This window comes from Raphanus sativus, chromosome 7, assembly GCF_000801105.2.
Source record: "Raphanus sativus cultivar WK10039 chromosome 7, ASM80110v3, whole genome shotgun sequence".
Taxonomy (NCBI): domain Eukaryota; kingdom Viridiplantae; phylum Streptophyta; class Magnoliopsida; order Brassicales; family Brassicaceae; genus Raphanus; species Raphanus sativus.
The window spans coordinates 1,835,806-1,854,985 of NC_079517.1; the positions used below are offsets into that span (position 1 = coordinate 1,835,806).

General features: G+C 39.4%; 7 protein-coding genes, 1 non-coding gene and 1 pseudogene across 8 annotated transcripts; 4 read left to right on the plus strand and 5 right to left on the minus strand.

Moving 5' to 3' along the window:
- Positions 1–309: 309 nt before the first annotated feature.
- On the minus strand, positions 310–2,217 carry LOC108814236 (phosphoacetylglucosamine mutase). The gene has a single exon (XM_018586765.2). It carries the CDS (start codon positions 2,112–2,114, stop codon positions 468–470), a length of 1,647 nt encoding a protein of 548 aa, XP_018442267.1. The 5' UTR covers positions 2,115–2,217; the 3' UTR covers positions 310–467.
- A 5,969-nt stretch (positions 2,218–8,186) lies between these two features.
- LOC108816062 (auxin-responsive protein SAUR21) lies at positions 8,187–9,264 on the minus strand. Its single transcript, XM_018588632.2, has one exon. It carries the CDS (start codon positions 9,161–9,163, stop codon positions 8,870–8,872), a length of 294 nt encoding a protein of 97 aa, XP_018444134.1. The 5' UTR covers positions 9,164–9,264; the 3' UTR covers positions 8,187–8,869.
- Positions 9,265–10,071: 807 nt separating this feature from the next.
- LOC108816158 (auxin-responsive protein SAUR21) lies at positions 10,072–10,748 on the minus strand. Its single transcript, XM_018588728.2, has one exon. It carries the CDS (start codon positions 10,641–10,643, stop codon positions 10,347–10,349), a length of 297 nt encoding a protein of 98 aa, XP_018444230.1. The 5' UTR covers positions 10,644–10,748; the 3' UTR covers positions 10,072–10,346.
- A 555-nt stretch (positions 10,749–11,303) lies between these two features.
- LOC108816549 (auxin-responsive protein SAUR22-like) lies at positions 11,304–11,859 on the plus strand (annotated as a pseudogene).
- Positions 11,860–12,237: 378 nt separating this feature from the next.
- LOC108816336 (auxin-responsive protein SAUR21) lies at positions 12,238–12,953 on the minus strand. The gene has a single exon (XM_018588912.2). It carries the CDS (start codon positions 12,770–12,772, stop codon positions 12,494–12,496), a length of 279 nt encoding a protein of 92 aa, XP_018444414.1. The 5' UTR covers positions 12,773–12,953; the 3' UTR covers positions 12,238–12,493.
- A 1,087-nt stretch (positions 12,954–14,040) lies between these two features.
- On the plus strand, positions 14,041–14,579 carry LOC108816118 (auxin-responsive protein SAUR19). Its single transcript, XM_018588687.2, has one exon. It carries the CDS (start codon positions 14,148–14,150, stop codon positions 14,442–14,444), a length of 297 nt encoding a protein of 98 aa, XP_018444189.1. The 5' UTR covers positions 14,041–14,147; the 3' UTR covers positions 14,445–14,579.
- A 901-nt stretch (positions 14,580–15,480) lies between these two features.
- On the plus strand, positions 15,481–16,064 carry LOC108818452 (auxin-responsive protein SAUR21). The gene has a single exon (XM_018591424.2). It carries the CDS (start codon positions 15,584–15,586, stop codon positions 15,875–15,877), a length of 294 nt encoding a protein of 97 aa, XP_018446926.1. The 5' UTR covers positions 15,481–15,583; the 3' UTR covers positions 15,878–16,064.
- A 39-nt stretch (positions 16,065–16,103) lies between these two features.
- Positions 16,104–16,175, plus strand: TRNAW-CCA (transfer RNA tryptophan (anticodon CCA)). Its single transcript has one exon. It is a non-coding gene; the product is annotated as a tRNA-Trp (tRNA).
- Positions 16,176–16,253: 78 nt separating this feature from the next.
- LOC108818451 (anthranilate phosphoribosyltransferase, chloroplastic) lies at positions 16,254–18,806 on the minus strand. Its single transcript, XM_018591423.2, has 9 exons — positions 18,505–18,806; positions 18,326–18,431; positions 17,870–18,013; positions 17,610–17,771; positions 17,246–17,518; positions 17,076–17,166; positions 16,935–16,994; positions 16,695–16,813; positions 16,254–16,589 (listed from the first exon to the last, which is right to left on the minus strand). Exons 1-9 carry the CDS (start codon positions 18,669–18,671, stop codon positions 16,434–16,436), a joined length of 1,278 nt encoding a protein of 425 aa, XP_018446925.1. The 5' UTR covers positions 18,672–18,806; the 3' UTR covers positions 16,254–16,433.
- Positions 18,807–19,180: the final 374 nt, after the last annotated feature.

Genomic DNA, 19,180 nt, shown 5'->3' on the forward strand with positions numbered 1-19,180 from the left:
GTTTCTCAGTTGTTGTAGCGTTTTCTTTAACAATCGATCCAAAACCTATTTGACATGAATCATGATCGTGTCTCTGTGTCAAAAATTTTGGTATTCACTCTCAACATTATGATCTTATTATAAGTACCTGATACTGATTCCTTAACAACGATCTCTCACTTGAACTATTTCAGGAGAAGAAGATAATTCAAGTTCTAGAGCTTTATTGGAAAGAAAAAGAGCAAATGAAGCTGACGTTCTAATCAGTAATCAGGCAAACAAAGTATGTTTCAGTTTACATTGGGGGGGGGGGGGGGGGAGAGAGAGAGAAGAAGAACTTGAAGATAAACAAAGCAACGCTCAAGAAACAGAACACGAAATACAAGAGAAACATGTAATTTGGGTTTAGACGTAAGATGTGAAAGCTAAGAGATGAAACAAGAAAAATCTCCGTTTGGCATACTCTTGCAGAGATTCAGATGGACCCTTTAGCTTGAACCAAGGAAGCTTTTGACGAGCTGAGCCACAGAATTAGCCAAAGAATCCGCATCTTCTTGTGTGGATGCTTCTGCATATACTCTCACCACATCTTCTGTACCCGATGGCCTTATGAAAGCTCTGCCACGCTGGCGTTTCTTGATCTCAGCATTAATGGCATCCTGAATCCCCAAGGGTTTCAGAGCCTCGGTTTCTTCGCTTGTTGTCACAACCGCTGTTCTGTCCGGAACTTCCACCTTAACCTGTCTGCTAGGAAGATCCTTGTACAGCTCATTCCACTTCTGTACTGACCATCCCATGTGCTGAAGAATCGCTTCAACCAAGAGCAACCCACTCAGAGCATCACCAACCGCTTGGTTAATCAGATTACTCACTGCAACTAGCCTAGAAACCGCATCGTGCTCATCAGAGCCTTGACTCAGAACCTTTTGCTTACCAACCAACCAAGACAGGAAAGACTCCGAGAAGAGAATAGTCCCATGTCCATTAGCCTCAAAGTAGATCCCAACATCATACTCCGCTGCTTTCTCATGCAAATGCTTCACCCCGGTTTTCGCGAAAACAACCTCTAACCCAATCTCCTTAAGGTAATCAGTCGACGCACCATTGGCGTAAGCCGTCTGCACAACACCAAGACGAGTCTCCTTCCCTTCATCATCAATACTGTTCAGCTGCTCTTTGATAAACAGAGCAAACAAAGATAGAATCTTATCACCATCAAGCAACTCAACCTTATCACCAGAACAAGACTCTGAAGGAACGTAAAAGTAAACCAATCTATCCGCATCGCCATCAAAGCTAGCACACCTCATCCCAACATCCTTTAACCCAAACCCTAAAGGCACAACCTTTTCCTTCTGCACAAAGTCAGCACCTACACCTTCGTTAAGCACACCACCATCTCTCCCTGTGTTACGTATCTCAACATCTAAACCACTCAAAAACCCTCTCAACACCTCCATCTTCTGCCCTCCCACGCCATTAGCCCCATCTAAAACCACCTTGCTACGACTACTCTCTAGCTTCTCAACAGGGATCAGATCAATCAAACACTTAAACGAAGTCGAAAGATTCTCAAAGTAATCACTTTCAGCTGCCTTGAGACCTCTGTTCTTAGCCCTAACCAACCAATGCAACTGAGGAGTAGTCAAAACCCCCAAATCAACCGCAACGGATCCCAAAACAGAGCCAACTCCGATCTCCGCAGCTCGGAGAAGCCGTTCGCCGCTAGGTCTAGTATCTCTCCCCAGCCACACCTCTCCTCCTCCTCCCATTGGAATCTCTTCCTTCTCCACGAACTCTCTGATCAACGACACGAGCTCTCTTGGAGAAGACGCGTTGGCGATCTGGTCAGCGAACGGCTCCCATCCCTGAGAGAGCATGCCGCCGGAGGGGTCGGAGAGTTTGACGCCGTTGTCGGAGACTCTGTTGTGGGAGGCTGTGATCATGAGACCGACGGTTGATGAGTTGAGTTTGAGGGAGCGGAGGGATGAGAGGATGCCGACTCTGTAGACGGTGGATTCGAGGAGGGACGCGTCGGCTCGGAAGCCGGCTGTTCCGTAGGAAAGTTTGAGGCTTTGGGGGATTGGGTAGAGCTCGGAGGATTTGAGGAGAGAAGCGATCTGGGTCTCGTCCATGGCGATGCTGAGAGAGAGTGTGGAGATTTGGAGGAAAACATAAAGGAAGCATTTTTATGTTGACTTTATATGTTGACTTTTATCATAGACAAGAGAAGATTGCAAGATTATTTTTTTGGATTTCTCTAGTGTTAATGATATGAAGAGTTTGTTCTGTTTCAGTATATACAGAGGAACCAACAAAATGAGTTAGAACTTGTTGTCTACTCGAACAGCGTTTCAAATGATTCTCTCTTTCAAGTATTAATCAAGAAATGGATGACTGATTGATTGACTGACTGTGAACAGCTCTTCACTACTGAAGTCAGTTCTAAGTAAACCGTAAAGTTGAGGATCCATTAACTCCCTAGGAAATGTGGACTGGAGTATGATTCTAACTTAGATTATTTTTTATTAAGTTTTAGTGAGATTTTAGGAGGGTGAGTGGAGTTTCAATGATAGAAAAAGAATTGGAAGCTTTTGTATGACTATTAAACAGAGATTAAGGTGTCAGCTCGTGTATTTGTTGGCGCCATTTACTGCCATCTGTTTAACTTTGTCATCTCTATCTTTGTTAGATAAAAGACTTCAATGGGGTTACTTTTCATATCTTTGCACTCTGTTTAACTTTGTCATCTCTATCTTTGTTAGATAAAAGCTGGATAGAGATGTATGTTTTGAGATCATCTGTTTAACTTTGTCATCTCTATCTGTTTAACTTTGTCATCTCTATCTTTTCCTTAGTGAATCAGAATCGATGTATGTTTTGAGATCAAGCTGGATGCTTCACAAAGAGGAACTTGTTGATTCAAGGTTTTGTTGTGGTGGTGGAGACTATACACGATATTTCGAATTTACAGCGACCCTTCTCTTCTGACTAGACTTATTCAGAGATTAACAATTCCCAAGGCTTTACGGAGCCCCAGGAATGTGTTGTAGTCCAACGGTTTGGTGAACAAATCAGCAAGTTGCTTTTCTGTTGATACATGCTCTAGGATCACTATTTTCATCTCAACCAATTCTCTCACAAAGTGATGTCTGATGTCCACATGTTTGGTGCGTGAGTGCTGAATAGGATTCTTAGACAAGTTGATAGCACTCATATTATCACAATGTACTAACATAGGGTTAGTAATGATACCGTAGTCCACAAGCATTTGTCTCATCCATAGTAACTGAGTGCAGCAACTTCCCAATGCAATGTACTCAGCTTCGGCTGTTGAGAGTGACACACAGTTTTGCTTCTTGCTGTGCCATGCCACCATGTTATTTCCGAGAAAGAAACAACCACCAGAAGTGCTATGTCTATCATCCAAGCAACCTGCCCAATCAGCATCACAGAATCCTGCAAGATTCACGTTAGTCTCAAATGTATAATGAAGTCCGAAATCCAGAGTACCTTTCACATATTTTATGATTCGCTTGACGGCATTCAAGTGAGACTCTTTTGGGCAAGCTTGGTACCGGGCACAGATACCAACACTTAAGCATAGGTCAGGGCGACTTGCAGTGAGGTACAGAAGACTTCCGATCATTGCCCTGTATAGCTTTTCATCAACTGGTTTACCCTCTTCATCACGAGAGAGTTTGGTTGTAGTGCTCATCGGAGTGTTGGCAATTTTGCTCGTCTGCATCCCAAATCGCTTGATGAGATTCTTGGCATAAGTGCTCTGGGAGACAGTGATCCTATCATCAAGCTGCTTGATTTGTAGGCCAAGAAAATAACTCAGTTCACCAACCATACTCATCTCAAACTCCTTAGTCATAGTTTTGACAAAATCATCCACCATAGGCATCGAGGTACTTCCAAAGATTATGTCATCCACATACACTTGGACAATCATGATGTCTCTTCCCTTTTCTCCAATGAACAGCGTCTTATCAACACCTCCTCTCTGAAAACCAGTTCCAACAAGGAAGTCCGTCAAGCGTTCATACCAAGCTCTGGGTGCTTGCTTAAGTCAGTACAAGGCTTTCTTAAGCTTGTATACATGATCAGGGAAGTGAGGATCTTCAAACCCTTTTGGATGTGTCACATATACTTCTTCTTGTAGAACCCCATTCAGGAAAGCACTCTTCACGTCCATTTGATATAGCTTGATGCGAAGATTACATGCCATTCCAATCAGCAATCTGATCGATTCAAGACGTGCCACTGGTGCAAAGGTTTCATCGAAGTCAACACCTTCAACTTGCGTGTATCCTTGCCCTACCAGTCGTGACTTGTTCTTGATGACATTCCCTTCTTCATCAGTCTTATTCTTATGTATCCACTTAGTGCCAATGATGTTCACACCTTCTGGTCTGGGAACGAGCTCCCACACTTGCAAGCGAACAAATTGTTCAAGTTCCTGATGCATTGACTCTGTCCAGTATTCATCATCTAACGCCTCCTGTAGAGTCTTAGGCTCGATTTGAGATACAAAGCATTCCAGTTTATTCATCTTGACAGTGAAGCATGCAAGTCTGACCATCTCCTTAAAATCGATTTGTTTCTTCCTAGTAACTCTCTCATCATAGATCCCTCCAATCACATCATCTGGGGAATGATTCTTATGCACTCTGCCTTGGTCCAGTTTTACTTCTAATCTTTCTTGATCATCTTCATCCTCAGATTCATCTTTGATCTGCGCTGTTGTTGGACTGGATTTGCCCGGCTGTGTAGCACAATCAATAGCCTGAGTTACTTGAGTTTGGTAGAAACCAATACTGTCATCAAACACAACATTCACTTTATCCCCAATGAACTTAGTACGATGATTGTATACTCTGTAGGCAGAGCTGTTCGTAGAGTAACCCAGGAACATCCCAACATCACTCTTTGCATCAAATTTGCCCAGATGATCCTTGTCATTTAAGATATAGCAGAGGCATCCGAATACATGCAGATGGCTCAAGTTCGGAGTCTTTCCTTTGAAGAGCTCGTACGGAGTAGTCTTTGTGTTTGGCTTTACGTAAACTCGATTTATGATATAACAAGCTGTACCAATTGCTTCTGCCCAAAAGTTGGATGGTACATTGTTACCACACAGCATGGCTCTAGCCATTTCTTGAAGTGTTCGGTTCTTCCTTTCCACAACACCATTTTGTTGGGGGGTTCTTGGAGCTGCATACTGATGTCTAATGCCTTGGCTCTGACAGAACAATTCGAACTGCTCATTTTGAAACTCTCCTCCATGATCACTCTTAATCTGAACGATTCCACCCTTCTCTTGTTTGAGCTGCAATGCGAGCACACGGAAGCTATCAAGAGCATCGGATTTATTTTTCAGAAAGTCAATCCAGGTATACCTAGAGAAGTCATCAACAAGCACAAATATGTATCTCCTTCCTGCAATGCTGTCTGGGGTGATTGGTCCCATCAAATCCATGTGCACAAGTTCCAGAATTTTCTTCGATCTGATTTCTGTAATTTGCTTGTGTTGCACCTTGACTTGCTTTCCTTGACAGCATCCTTTGCATACAGTGGTGGTGTGTTTCTCGAGATCAGGAACACCACGAACCACTTCTGCTTTTACTAATCGAGTCAGACCATTAGTGTTCATGTGTCCCAGCTTCCGATGCCAGAGATCCAATTTTGATTCAGTTGCTGAAAGACATGTAGTCTGAGATGGTTTCCACATGTAACAATTATTTCCAGACCTCACTCCATACAGAACTATGTTTCCATCACCATCTACTGCTCGGCATTCCTTCTTATTAAAAATAACTTCCAATCCTTCGTCACACAATTGACTCACACTTATGAGATTTGCCTTGAGTCCATCCACATAGTACACATTGATTAGTCGTGGGAGATCAGCTCTGTCTGTTACCCCTACACCACGGATTTTAGCTTGAGCACCATCTCCAAAAGTCACTTTTCCCCCTTTAATAAGCTCGAGCTTCTCAAGATATTCAAGCTTCCCAGTCATATGTTTTGAACATCCACTGTCAAAGTACCATGGTAACTCTTCTGGAGCATCAGCATCAGCACTCGTATAGGCTACGTTGCTTAGAAACTCTTTCTCATGAAAAGTACTTGAGAAATTACAGGACAGTGTGATTTCCTCCTGAAGATGTGACTCACTCATTTGATTGTGTGACACAACCGACACTTTTTCTTTGTAATTTGGGTACAAGTCTCGTTTAGCAATCCATACTCCACCATATATGTTCGGTTCCACATAGCACAGATTCATTCTCCAAGCACGTTGATACTGATTCTGACGAAAGTAGCAATATCTGACGTGATGACCAAGTTTTCCACAGAAGTGACACCCATTCCTTCTCCTTGGATTGTGTGTTTTACGTTTGACTTCATCATTACTGACAACAGCTTTGCCTTTCTCTTGCTTAGTCACCTTGATTTCGTTAACTGCTTCCTTCACAAAGATTGGTTTCTCAGAGGAAGTTTTGGAGGCAGATCCTTGAAATCCCAGTCCACGGTTAGTACTTGGACACTGTCCAATGGTTAGGAGATGATCCAGAGTTGATGTTCCCACGGAGAGCATTCTGATCTGCTTATGATTCTCAGCTAGCTGACTTTCAAGTAACTTGCTCTTGTCCATCTCCTTCTCAAGTAGCTCACTCAGTTGACCTACTTTCATCTCGAACATTTTCCGAATTCGTTCCTGTTCAGCCATGGCTCGTTTGACCGATAGTAGCTCTTGATCAGATTCCTTCAGCGGGGAGAGAGGTAAAGTTTGGTTTCCTGGCTTTTCCAACTCCAGGATATTAACTTGAGCTTTCAGCATTGCTTTATCTTTCAGCAATTGTAGATTCTCATGACTCAGTTCAGCAAACTGATTAAACAGTGTCTTATACTCTGTTTCAAGGTCGTGATTCAGCTCATCCTCATCTTCTCTATCTACTGCACTGGCTTCTGTCGTGCTAGTCAAATCAACATCTTGTCCTATTAGAGCCATAAAGTTTAAGTGAAGCTCTTCTCCATCACTTTCACTGTCTGAATCTGTGTCACTGAAACTCATCAAGGATTTTTCTTTCTTTAGGTTGTTAGGGCACTCACTACGAGTGTGACCATAGCCTTTGCACTCAATACACTTCAGCTCCTTACGCTTGGTGAGAGGGCATTCGTTGCGAAAGTGTCCATACCCCTCACATTCATGACACTGTAACTCTTTTTTCTTGGAGTTTCTAGATGCATCTTGTCTGGAACCACGATCTGATTCATTCTTCTGGAAGCGACCACTTGATCTACTCCCTCCTTTCTCCATTCTCTTGACAAACTTGTTGAAGTTACGTGCCATTAAACCAAGATTCTCTTCAATCTTAGCAACCCTGTCCTCCTCCTTTGATTCAGCAGCAAACGCAATACTCTTCTGGGTATCAGTGAGTCTATCAGTTTTCTCAAGGTCATGTACCTTTAGAATCCCTGAGAGTTGATCAAACTTCATCTCGTCAGTGTCCACAGCGATGTTTAGCACTGCTTTGTAGGCTTCAAACCGAGGTGGTAAGCATCTTAGTAACTTCTTCACAAGATCTTTCTCTTCGTACTTTTTGCCCAAAACAGAGGATTCACTAGCCAGTTCACTGAGTTTGGATATGAAACCATCAATCGGTTCATCATCACCCATTCGTAGATTCTCAAACCTGGATGCAAGGTGATCAATTCTGGTCCTTCGAACACTGGTGTTACCTTCAAAGTGATTTATCAAGGTGTCCCATGCTTCTTTTGCTGATTCACATCCTTGAATGATCTTGAATTGATCGAGATCAACTGCAGAAAATATGGCAGTGAGCGCCTTTGAGTTAAACTTTGACGCGGCCTTTTCATAGTCAGTCCACTTATCTTTCTGTTTAGAACCTAACGAGTTGTCCTCCATCAGCACAGTAGGAGCAGACCACCCATCTTCAACTGCAGTCCAAGCATCTTCATCGATACCCCTGATTATGTGACGCATCCTAGCCTTCCAATGTCCGAAATTCCCTCCATCCAGAATGATAGGCTTGTGCAGCGTGATTAGTTCCTTCATTGTGTCCATGAAACTCGCAGGATCTCAACCTGTTAGTAGTATATGATACTACAGAGGTTTCCCGCTCTGATACCAAATGAAAGTTCAGAGACAACCAGTAAAGGAACACAAAACACAATTCAAGAACACTTTCCTTGATTATTAGAAACCTTTTAAACAATCTTCCTAGATCTGTTTAATCCGAATTACTCTCAGTCACAGACGACTAGAGACGGACCAATTTCTAATATGAATGACACAATCGAGCTGCTCAACACAAGGCATTCGATCGTCTAACTCTTGACAAGAACACCCTCTTGCTCAAGCTTTTACAATAACGTGCTTAACCTAGATCTATCCTAGACAATCTAGTTAAGTAGTCCTTACCGAATATTCTATTTTCCTAATATCTCGGTGAATCCAAATCTTCCATTAATCTCTCAACTTGATGTGCAAGCTATATCCTGGAACTAATGAGTATCGCCACGTCATCTTTCCATAACTCTGCCACATCTGCGTGTAACACACAAACTCCTTTGTGTAAAACGTCGTTACTCTGTTTCTCCCAATACTTGGCTCTTTTCTTGATCTTACAACTTCAATGGGTGATGAATACTTCACTTTTTTTTACAAGTATAATTTAAATAGTAGAATGGTGTTGTCCTTTGTTTTTCAATGATTGATCAAAAGTGTAGTAGTTTAACATGAAAATGGTATTTACTTTCGCAACTTTAGAAGAAAGAAAATGAGAAAAATCCCCTATGTATAAATTACAATGAATAACTCTATTGCTAACTCAAAAGAAAAAAATTTGGATAATCATCATTGGAGCCTAGATGTTACGTTGATGAAGATATCTTCAGGACAGGGGATTGTTAAGCCACCCATTGGATGATCAAACCCAAACTCCTCCTCGGATTTACTGAGAAGTGCTTGAAAGGAAGGCTGGCTCAAGTATGATATTGGCACCACATATCTCTTTTTCTGGCTCTCTCCTACGTACACCGCAAGAAACCCTTTTGGTGCTGCTGAGGCTGTTCTTTTGCTCGTGGAAGCTACTGAGATGGAGCGGCCAAGAATCTTCTTTGCACCCAGTAGACTTCTCACCAAAGCCATTTTCTAGATTTTTGTTTCAAAAGTTTGAATTCTTTTGGAAGTTTTGAAGAGATGTATTAAAAGATTTAAAGTTATTGGATTGCAAGTTGTTGGTTGATGATGGGAAGAACGGCTCATGTGTATATATAGAAAGAGCAGTAGTGTGTTGAAAAGTCTTTGAAACAAACTTGTGGTCTTTGAAGCGTTGGGACAGACTAGAACAGAGAGTATCACATGGTTCTGTCTTTAGAAACTGGAAAATAATCATTAATGCAATCTGTCCACTTGGATAGTACACTCCGTATGCAATTCACAAGGGCTTGTCTTCTCAATATTTCTGAGATTAGACGTGCCCCCATGAATTAACTTGCACCGTTTCTGTGAATCTGTGATGATTTAGTAGTTGGCTCTCTGTCCTACCCTCTAAACTCTATGGTCAAAATAACTTTAATAAGAACTTAAAGTGGGGACCTGTTGTTCTTCAACAACAGAACAGAACCACACATGTTTTTGTCACTGGTCAAGTTAATTCTGTAATTACACATGACAGTTCTAACTTCTAAGTAAAACTATTTCGGCGTTTGAGATTTGTTAGATAAGGGAAAACAGAGCACATAATATACATTTGATCAAATGACTGATATCGTTACGTGAGTTGTAAGACTGAAAAATAGTAAGACATATAAATATTGAAAGCTGAGAATGCATTCACTCCCTTGGAAATGTAGATTGGTTCTAACTTTAGCTTTTAGCATTTTGATAAGAAAGATAGTGGAGAAGCTGTTGTTACAAGAAACTGCCGGTTTTGTAAACTGTTGTATTTGTTGGCGCCAATTTAACGGTAAAAGAGAGAAACAGAGCAAATCTCGGAAAAAAAGGAAAAATTGACTTTCTAGCAGATAATTTGGTTAAGTTGAGCCATGGATCCATATGAAAATGCTCATTTAATTTATTAATGGCAACCAAAGTACAAAATCTATATAGTTCTTTACTTGGTGTTGTCATTTCTTTTTCAATGATCAATCGAAAGTGTATTAATTTAACATGAATCATGATTGTGCCTTATAACTGAAGAATGGTATTTACTTTTCAAAACTTTTAGAACTACTCTTTCAAAGATGAAAGAGAAAAATGTTTCTCCTCTATTTACAACGAACAAGTCTATCTCTATTTCTATCTCGAAGAACAATATGTTGGATAATCATCACTGAAGTCGGGAAGTCACATTGATGAAGATATCTTCAGGACATGGGATAGTTAAGCCACCCATTGGATGATCGAACCCGAACTCTTCTTCAGATTTGCTTAGAAGAGCTTGAAAGGAAGGCTGGCTCAAGTATGAGACTGGCACCACATATCTCTTCTTCTGACTCTCTCCTACGTACACCGCAAGAAACCCTTTTGGTGCCGCCGAGGTTGCCCTTTGGCTTGTGGAGGCTGCTGCTGTTGCTGAGCGGCCAAGAATCTTCTTTGCACCCAATAGATTTCTCATGAAAGCCATTTCTAGTTTCTTTGTCTGAAAGTTTGAATCCTTTTTGAAGCTTCTAAAGAAGTATGAAAAGATTAAGAGTTATTGGAATATAGTTTGTTGTTTGGTTGATGATGGAAAGAATAGGCAATGTTATGTGTATATATAGAAAGATCAATGAATGAATTGATACCTGTCTGAAAAGTCTTTGAAACTTGTGGTCTTCAAGCGTGGGACAGACTAGAACAGAGTTTCACATGGTTCTGTCTTTAACATATTGAAAAGTATAGTTCATGCAATAATGTCCTGATGAGACTATTAACTGAGTGTGGGACAAGGACTTGTTTTCTCAATGTTTATTGAGATAAGACATATGCTATTGTCAATAATAAAGACCTGCAAGTTTCTCTTCTTCTTCATGTTCTGTGGTGATCATATTCCCTAAGCTTCTATATGGATTTAAATTAATAAAAACGTAAAGTGGGGACCTGAAGTTTCTCAACAACAGAACAACAAGTCTCTGTCACCATTTCAGTTGTTCTTAGATTATATCCACAACTAGGTTAGACATGACAGCTTCCGTTTCCTGTCATGAGTCATATCTAGAAGACAGAACCATGTGAAACTCTGTTTGTGTGTGTCCCAGTGTTGTTTTCAGTCCTTCATCAATCTATTTATACTTCCAGAGATATAACCAACTCTTCAAATCCCCAAGTAGCAAAAAGCAAATCCAAAACCTTGAACCTAAGCATATAACCTTTTGGAGAAGCTTCAAATTTCCAGACACAAGAAATGTCTTTCTTCAGAGGTCTCTTGGGTGCAAAGAAGATTATAAACTTTTCTGTAGCCGCTACAAGCAAAAGGACAGTTTCAGCGCCAAAGGGGTTTCTTGCGGTGTACGTTGGTGCAGAGGAAGAGATATTTGGTGCCAATCTCATACTTAAACCAGCCTGCTTTTCAATCTCATCTCGGTAAATCCGAGGAAGAGTTTGGATTTGATCATCCAATGGGTGGACTAACGATTCTTTGTCATGAAGATACCTTCATCAATGTGACTTCCCAACTACACTGATGAAGAAGAAAAAACTGACATTAGTTTAGCCTGAGTTTGAGAGAGAGAATTATTCAATGTATATATGTCAACTTTTCATCTTTCTTTGTGAAAAAGAGAGTCGTTCAAGAGATTACAAAATTTAAATGTATATGCTATAGTTCCGTCTAAAAAGATAATGGTTTCAGTTTATACAAATTGCAGCAAGTTTTCTGAGAATATTTTTATCGTTCTTGCGTACATGAATGTATCTATATTACTATGGCTCGATCGTCTTAGTGTTTTGGATTAATCGGATCGCATGAAAAAATCTAGAAATAAGACAGAACAATCATTCATGGTTATAGCCTTATAAGGAACCAATTAGAGAATAACTACATGAGAACATGGAGTCATGTGGAACAGTGTTTTGGGAAGGCCACCAAGTTTCAACTCATTTCATTGTTCCTTTGTTATCTCCTGAAACAAAACAAGCTCTTCATATCATTAACACTCATGGCTATCTTTAAGAACCCCCCGAGCTTTCAATATTAATCGGAAACAAGTTGAAACTTATGTGAAGCTGCAGACCATAAATTTTAACTTAATATCATTGATTCCTCTGTATGTTTCAAACAGAACAAAGATGAATTTATATTTTCAGAAAGCTTTCTGCCATTTTAATAGAGATACATTCAATGCTTAGACAACAAAAATGACATTCGCATTGAGCTTTGTAACCTTTTGAACAACTCTCTTCTCTCAAAGAACGAGGAAAAAGGTTGACCTATTTACATTGAATAATTCTATCTCTAACTTGGCTAGATAATGTTAGATCTCTCTTCTCCTCGGATCATCTTCCCTTAAGGCTAGAAGTCACAGTGATGAAAGTATCTTCAGGACAAGGGATTGTCAAGCCACCCATTGGATGATCGAACCCATACTCTTCTTCAGATTTACTGAGCAGAGCTTGAAATGAAGGCTGGTTCAAATATGAGACAGGAACTATGTATCTCTTCTTCTGGACCTTGTCCTCTCCAACATACACCGCAAGAAACCCTTTTGGTGTTGTAGCCGTTACAGAGCGGCTCATGATCTTCTTTGCACCCAAGAGACCTCTTACCAAAGCCATTTATAGTCCTTGAAATTTTAAATTGAAGATAGGTTGAGGATAGCAAGTTATATGCTGAGATTCAAGCTTTGGATTGATTTACTACTTGGTGATGTGAAGAAATGGTTCTGTTTCTTGATGTATAAATAGATCAATGAAGGAGTTAAAAACCACGCTGCAACCAATGAAACTGTGGTCTACAACTACAAGCGTGGGACATGCAAGAAGAGAGTTTCACATCACATGGTTTTGTTTTTTCCAGATATGACAAGCAATGAAATGCACTTCACAAGGGGTTGTTTTCCAGTGTCTTTTTAACTAATAAGGAGAAAAAATGAGACATTGCAGACTTCTCTTGTCTATGATAAGAAATTAGCAGATTTAGTTTCTTAGTGATGTGGTGGGGACCTTAAGTTGCCTACCAAGAGAACAAGATTGACACACTTACTTTCAAAGGACATGATCTCATTGGGGTGATGAAACTTAATTTTTGATTCAGTTTTAAACGGTGGCTAACTTGTCAAGCTATCACATCAATGTGAACATCTCTGCAAATAACCTCATCAAACCACCACCATCAGATTGATCATCAGATGGGGCCTTATGAGGTCAAAATGTCGGGAAAGACTAGACAAAGCATGTGCCAGTACATATTAGGTGAGATCTCTGAGCCAGAAAAGACAGGTCAAGATAAATTCAAGTGGTATATGCATATCTATTGAAAGAAGTCCCCAAACCTTAAACCGCGTAATAAGTTCTCGCATCTTCAGGAAACTATAAGAATTAAGAAGAACTTTCACTTTGCTATCATGTGTATAAACAAAAACTCAGAAAGAAAATAACACAATCTTCAATTGATTTACTGTCATGTGTGATCCAACTTGTGGAAATCATCAAACAACAGTTTAATCAGAGACAGAGACTTGTTGCTCTGTTGTTGAGAAGCATCAGGTCCCCAGTTTAGGTTCTAATTAAATAAATTTATTTAGACCACAGAGATGAGGAAATAGGATCACCACAGAACATGAAGAAAAAAAGAAAACAACTGAGAAAGACAGCCCCTTGTGAATTGCCTATGGAGTTTGTTTTATATAGTTTAATTGTCCCACACTCAATTAATAGTCTCATCAGGAAATATTGAATGAACTATACTTTTCAATATGGTAAAGACAGAACCATGTGAAACTTTGTTATAGTCTGTCCCACACTTGAAGACCACAAGCTTCAATGATTTCTCAGAGAGGCTTAAACTCATTCATTGATCCTTTCTATATATACATATCACATAACCCATTCTTTCTATCATCAACAAAAAGAACAAGCAATATATCCAATAACTTGAATCTTTTCATAATCCTCTTCAAAAGAATTCAAACTTTCATTCAAAATCACAGAAATGGCTTTCGTGAGAAGTATATTAGGTTCAAAGAAGATTCTTGGCCGCTCTGCAACGGCAGCAGCCGCAACAAGCAAAAGGGCAACCTCGGCGGCACCAAAGGGGTTTCTTGCGGTGTACATTGGAGAGAGTCAGAAGAAAAGATATGTGGTGCCAGTCTCATACTTGAGCCAGCCATCTTTTCAAGCTCTGCTCAGTCAATCTGAAGAAGAGTTTGGTTTCAATCATCCAATGGGTGGCTTAACGATCCCTTGTCATGAAGATACCTTCATAGCTGTGACATCTCGGCTTCAATGATAATGATTATCCAACATATTGTTCTCCCAGTTAGAGATAGACTTGTTCCTTGTAAATAGAGGAGATTTTTGTTTCTCTTTCTTCTTAAAAGAGTTGTTCTAAAAGTTTCGAAAGTAAATACAACCTTTTATGTTATAGACATAATCATGATTCATGTTAAACTAATTCATTTTGGATCGATCATTGAAAAAGAAATGACAACACCAAGTAAAGAACTATATAAATTTATATTTTAGTTGGTGCTAAATTAATTTAAACGAGAGCATTTATCTTAATGGATCCGTGGCTCAACTTAACCAAATTGTCTGTTACAAAGTCGTTCTTCTTCCGTTTATTGAGATTTGCTCTGTTTCTCTCTTTTACCGTTAAATTGGCGCCAACAAATACAAAGAGTTAACAAAACCGGCACTTTCCTTGTAAAAAGAGCTTCTCCATTAGCTTTCTTATTAAAACTCTAAAGGCTACAGTTAGAAACAGTCTACATCTCCAAGGGAGTGAATGCATTCTCACGCTTTCAATATTTTTAGTCCTTAAAATATGTCTTACAACTCACCTAACAGTATCAGACATTTGATCAAATGTATCTAGCCAATCTCAAAGGCCGAAATGCTTGTACCCAGAACCGTCATGCGTAAATTAAACTATTTAACTTAACTAGTGACAAAAGCATGTGTTTATGTTCTGTTGTTAAAGAACAACCAGTCCCCACTTTAAGTTCTTATTAATTTCATTTCTACCATATAGCTTAGAGAATAGACCTGAGAGCCAACCACTAAATCATGACAGATTCAGTGAAACGGTGCAAGTTAAGTCATGAGACACGTCTTATCGCAGAAACATTGAGAAGACAAGCCCTTGTGAGTTGCATACGGAGAGTACTATCCAAGTGGACAGATTGCTAAAAAGACAGAACCATGTGATACTCTACTCTCTCTTCTAGTCTGTCCCAACGCTTCAAAGACCACAAGTTTGTTTCAAAGACTTTTCAACACATTATTTTCACTGGTCTTTCTATATATATATATACGCATGAGCCATTCTTTCTATCATCATCAACAACAAACAACTTTAATCTTTTCATACATCTCTTCAAAACTTTCAAAAGAATTAGAACTTTCAAAAACAAAAAAAAAACAGAAATGGCTTTGGTGAGAAGTGTATTGGGTGCAAAGAAGATTCTTCGCCGATCCGTCTCAGCAGCTTCCACGAGCAAAAGAGCATCCACGTCAGCACCAAAAGGGTTTCTTGCGGTGTACGTAGGAGAGAGCCAGAAGAAGAGATATGTGGTGCCAATCTCATACTTGAACCACCCTTCTTTTCAAGCGCTTCTCAGTAAATCAGAGGAAGAGTTTGGGTATGATCATCCGATGGGTGGCTTAACGATCCCTTGTCCCGAAGATATCTTCATCAACGTAACGTCTAGGCTCCAATAATGACGATTATCCAATGTTTTCTTGTTCTTGAGTTAGCAGTAGAGGCTTATTCATTGTAAAGTATAGGACATTTTTTTCATTTTCTCTCTCCCTTGGAAGAGTTGTTATACGATCATGTCAAATACATTTTGGGTCCAAAAAAGAAAGACCACACAATAATTGAAAGAATCATTTTGAGTGCATTAAATTATCGTTGTATATATGTAAATTAGCTTATTAAACATCCGGATCCGTGGCGCAATGGTAGCGCGTCTGACTCCAGATCAGAAGGTTGCGTGTTCGATTCACGTCGGGTTCAAACTCCCGAACATTGTCCGGATATCTTTTTGGAAAGATGAAATAAAATGATTTTTATGGCTACTTACTAAACTGTGTATGATGTAAAATCCAAATGATCATTGCTTTATTTATTAAAAGTTTTGGAAAAGTTCATTTCCACCATAATATAAAACACATTTGTGATGTTTACATGGAGAACGAGTATCACTATCTTTCTCTGGTCTCTTCTCTGTTCTTACTTGCATTTGCATACAATATCCAAACATATGTAGACAAATCACAAAGATTTTTGAGCTAGCTTAGATGAGTGAATCCATGAATCAAGCGTCTTGATAGCTTTCCCTGATGACTGTACTTCACGGGCCAAATCTACTCCTTCACCTAGCGTTTGAACTCGGTTGCTAACCAAAAGAGCCGCAGCAGCGTTTAGGATCTACAAACAAGTTTTTGGAAACAAAGAAAAAAAGAAGAGAGATTAACTCATTGCAGAAGTTCACAAGACTGAAAGTTTCCAGAGAGAAACCAAACAAAAACATACCAATGAATCTGCTATTGATCCCTTTTCTCCTGAAAGCACACGTCTTAACACATCCGCATTGTACTCTGGACCTCCACCACGCAAATCCTCAAGAGTACAACGAGGAATACCAAAGTCCACTGTCAAAAACAAAGAGGCATTACGTTTAAACCAAGTCCCCATCATTCACTAAGCTGCAGCTGCAATCTTCATTATAAAAATGGGATAAAAAAGATAGAATTGAAAGAGAATTTTTTTTACATGGATCAAATGAGAATTCTTCTATCTTTTCAGGGGTTACATCATACACTAGCCCTCCTCCTGTTTACATTAAGCCATAATGTTTAGTAATCATTGGACAATGAAGGTAAGCGGTTTTTGGAAGAGAGAATCTTAATTTACCTAACGGACTCATTTCGTCTAGGCCATATGAATGAACAACCAATGCTCTTTTCATACCAAACCGTTGCAGTGCCTTTGCCATCTTAATAACCTATAAAACCACAATAGAATATGATAAGTCTTTTTTGTTGTTGATGACCAACAACTGATTCAGAGGCGAGAATGTGTACCAGATTTTGGTGGTATACACCGACGACGGCATAAGAGACGCTAGCAGGATTAAGCATAGGTCCCAGTACGTTAAAAACAGTTTTGATTTTAAGCTTCTTTCGGACGGGACCAACGATCTTCATAGCTGGATGGTACATTGGTGACATCATGAAAGCGATCCCTGATTCTTCAACACATCTCTTAATCCCTTCTGGTCCCAAGTCAATCACCACTCCTAGTGCCTCTAATACATCAGCACTTCCACAAGCAGAAGAACTCGAACGATTCCCTTGCTGCAAAAAAAAACAAATAAGTTCATTTACCCGTTAATGCAGAGTTTTAAAGTTATTGCTTTATTTTTAAGGATTTTCGCAGTCACTATACCTTTGCTACTTTAGCACCGCAAGCTGCAGCAAGTATTGAAGATCCAGTTGATATGTTGACTGTGTTAGCTCCATCACCACCTGTTCCTACTATGTCAACGGCATCAACTAATCCTTCCACTTTTCTGGCATGCTTCATCATTGCCCTAGCCAAACCCACAATCTAACCCAACACAGGATCATTCTACTCAGTGAAGTTATGTTAATATACGATTATTTATACGTTTTCATGTGCCTAGACTGGCCTGGTTTTATACTTACTTCTTCGTATGTCTCTCCTTTAGCTCTCAGGAGAACCAGAAAGGCACTGATCAGAGCCTCGTTTGCCTCGTTGAGCAAAAACTCGAGAGATGATTCAGTCTCGGATTCAGATAGATCAACCCGATCAATCAAAGACTCAATCAACTGCGAGAAACAAATAATCCAAAAGAGCAAACATGTGATGAGAAGACAGTAATCTCATGATCTATAAATCTCTTCCTTCAAAAGCCATCGCAAGCTCAACGAAACTATAATTCTTTTTATCTCAATTTCACTGAAAATCCATAAAGGACATCAACTTTTTTTGTTTCCCAAACGAAACAGATAAAATGAAATTTGAAGAATATAATCATGTTTAGTAAGAGAATGAGTAAAAATTATAAGTCAGAAGAAAGCTAGTTAACTTAGTAGATTCATGAATTGTTCAAAGCTCTGAAATGAAAAAGTCACACACACCTGGTTGAAAGATTTGACTGAAGAAGCTGTGGCATTTTCACAAGCACTTGGCAGAGCTTCAGGAGCAAAGCCGCTCAAAACGAGATTCCGAGGGTAAGCGGAAGAACTGTAGCAGCAAATTCACATTTCGGAATCAACTAATCAAAATCAGATTACTCTAAGCCCAAATCGAGACTTACATGCGACTGGAAGACGGAAAGGAAGAATGGGAGAACACAGCTCCGATCGACGAGAATCGTCGCCGTGTCAACGCCGGATAAATTTTAACACCGGCCAGGTTCATTCTTCCGCAATCAATGATCCTTGAAGGATTGATGCCGGAAACAATGGAGGTCGCCGAAGCCATGAGTACCCCCCGATCGATTGCTAGAGATCTTTTGATGGGTGTTTCCTCTCCTCTAGTGGCTAAACTAAAGCTAGCCAACGCCTTTGAGATCTCCCAACGCCTTTTACGAACCCACCCGATAATGTTCAACTTCTATTACCAGACTATATAGAAAACAAAACCATTGCATGTGCGGTGTGCCACATGAAGAATATTCAGATTATTCGTTACCAATATTTTTTTTTAACTATATTAATTAGATTTGGATGTAATAGGTTTAGCTAATTGGTTTACAGAGCTTAACAAATTATTACTTCAAAATAGATGTCATTTTAATACTTTTCACTAAAATAAAATAAAATTATATAATTGACTAATATATTCATATTTAATGTATGATTAATTAAATAAAAATGATTTAAATAAAAAATAATTGATTATTTAAAAGATTAAAAATTATATTTAATATATAAAATTATTTTGAGATTGTAAAGTGACACTTATTTTAGTACAAATAAAAAATATAAATT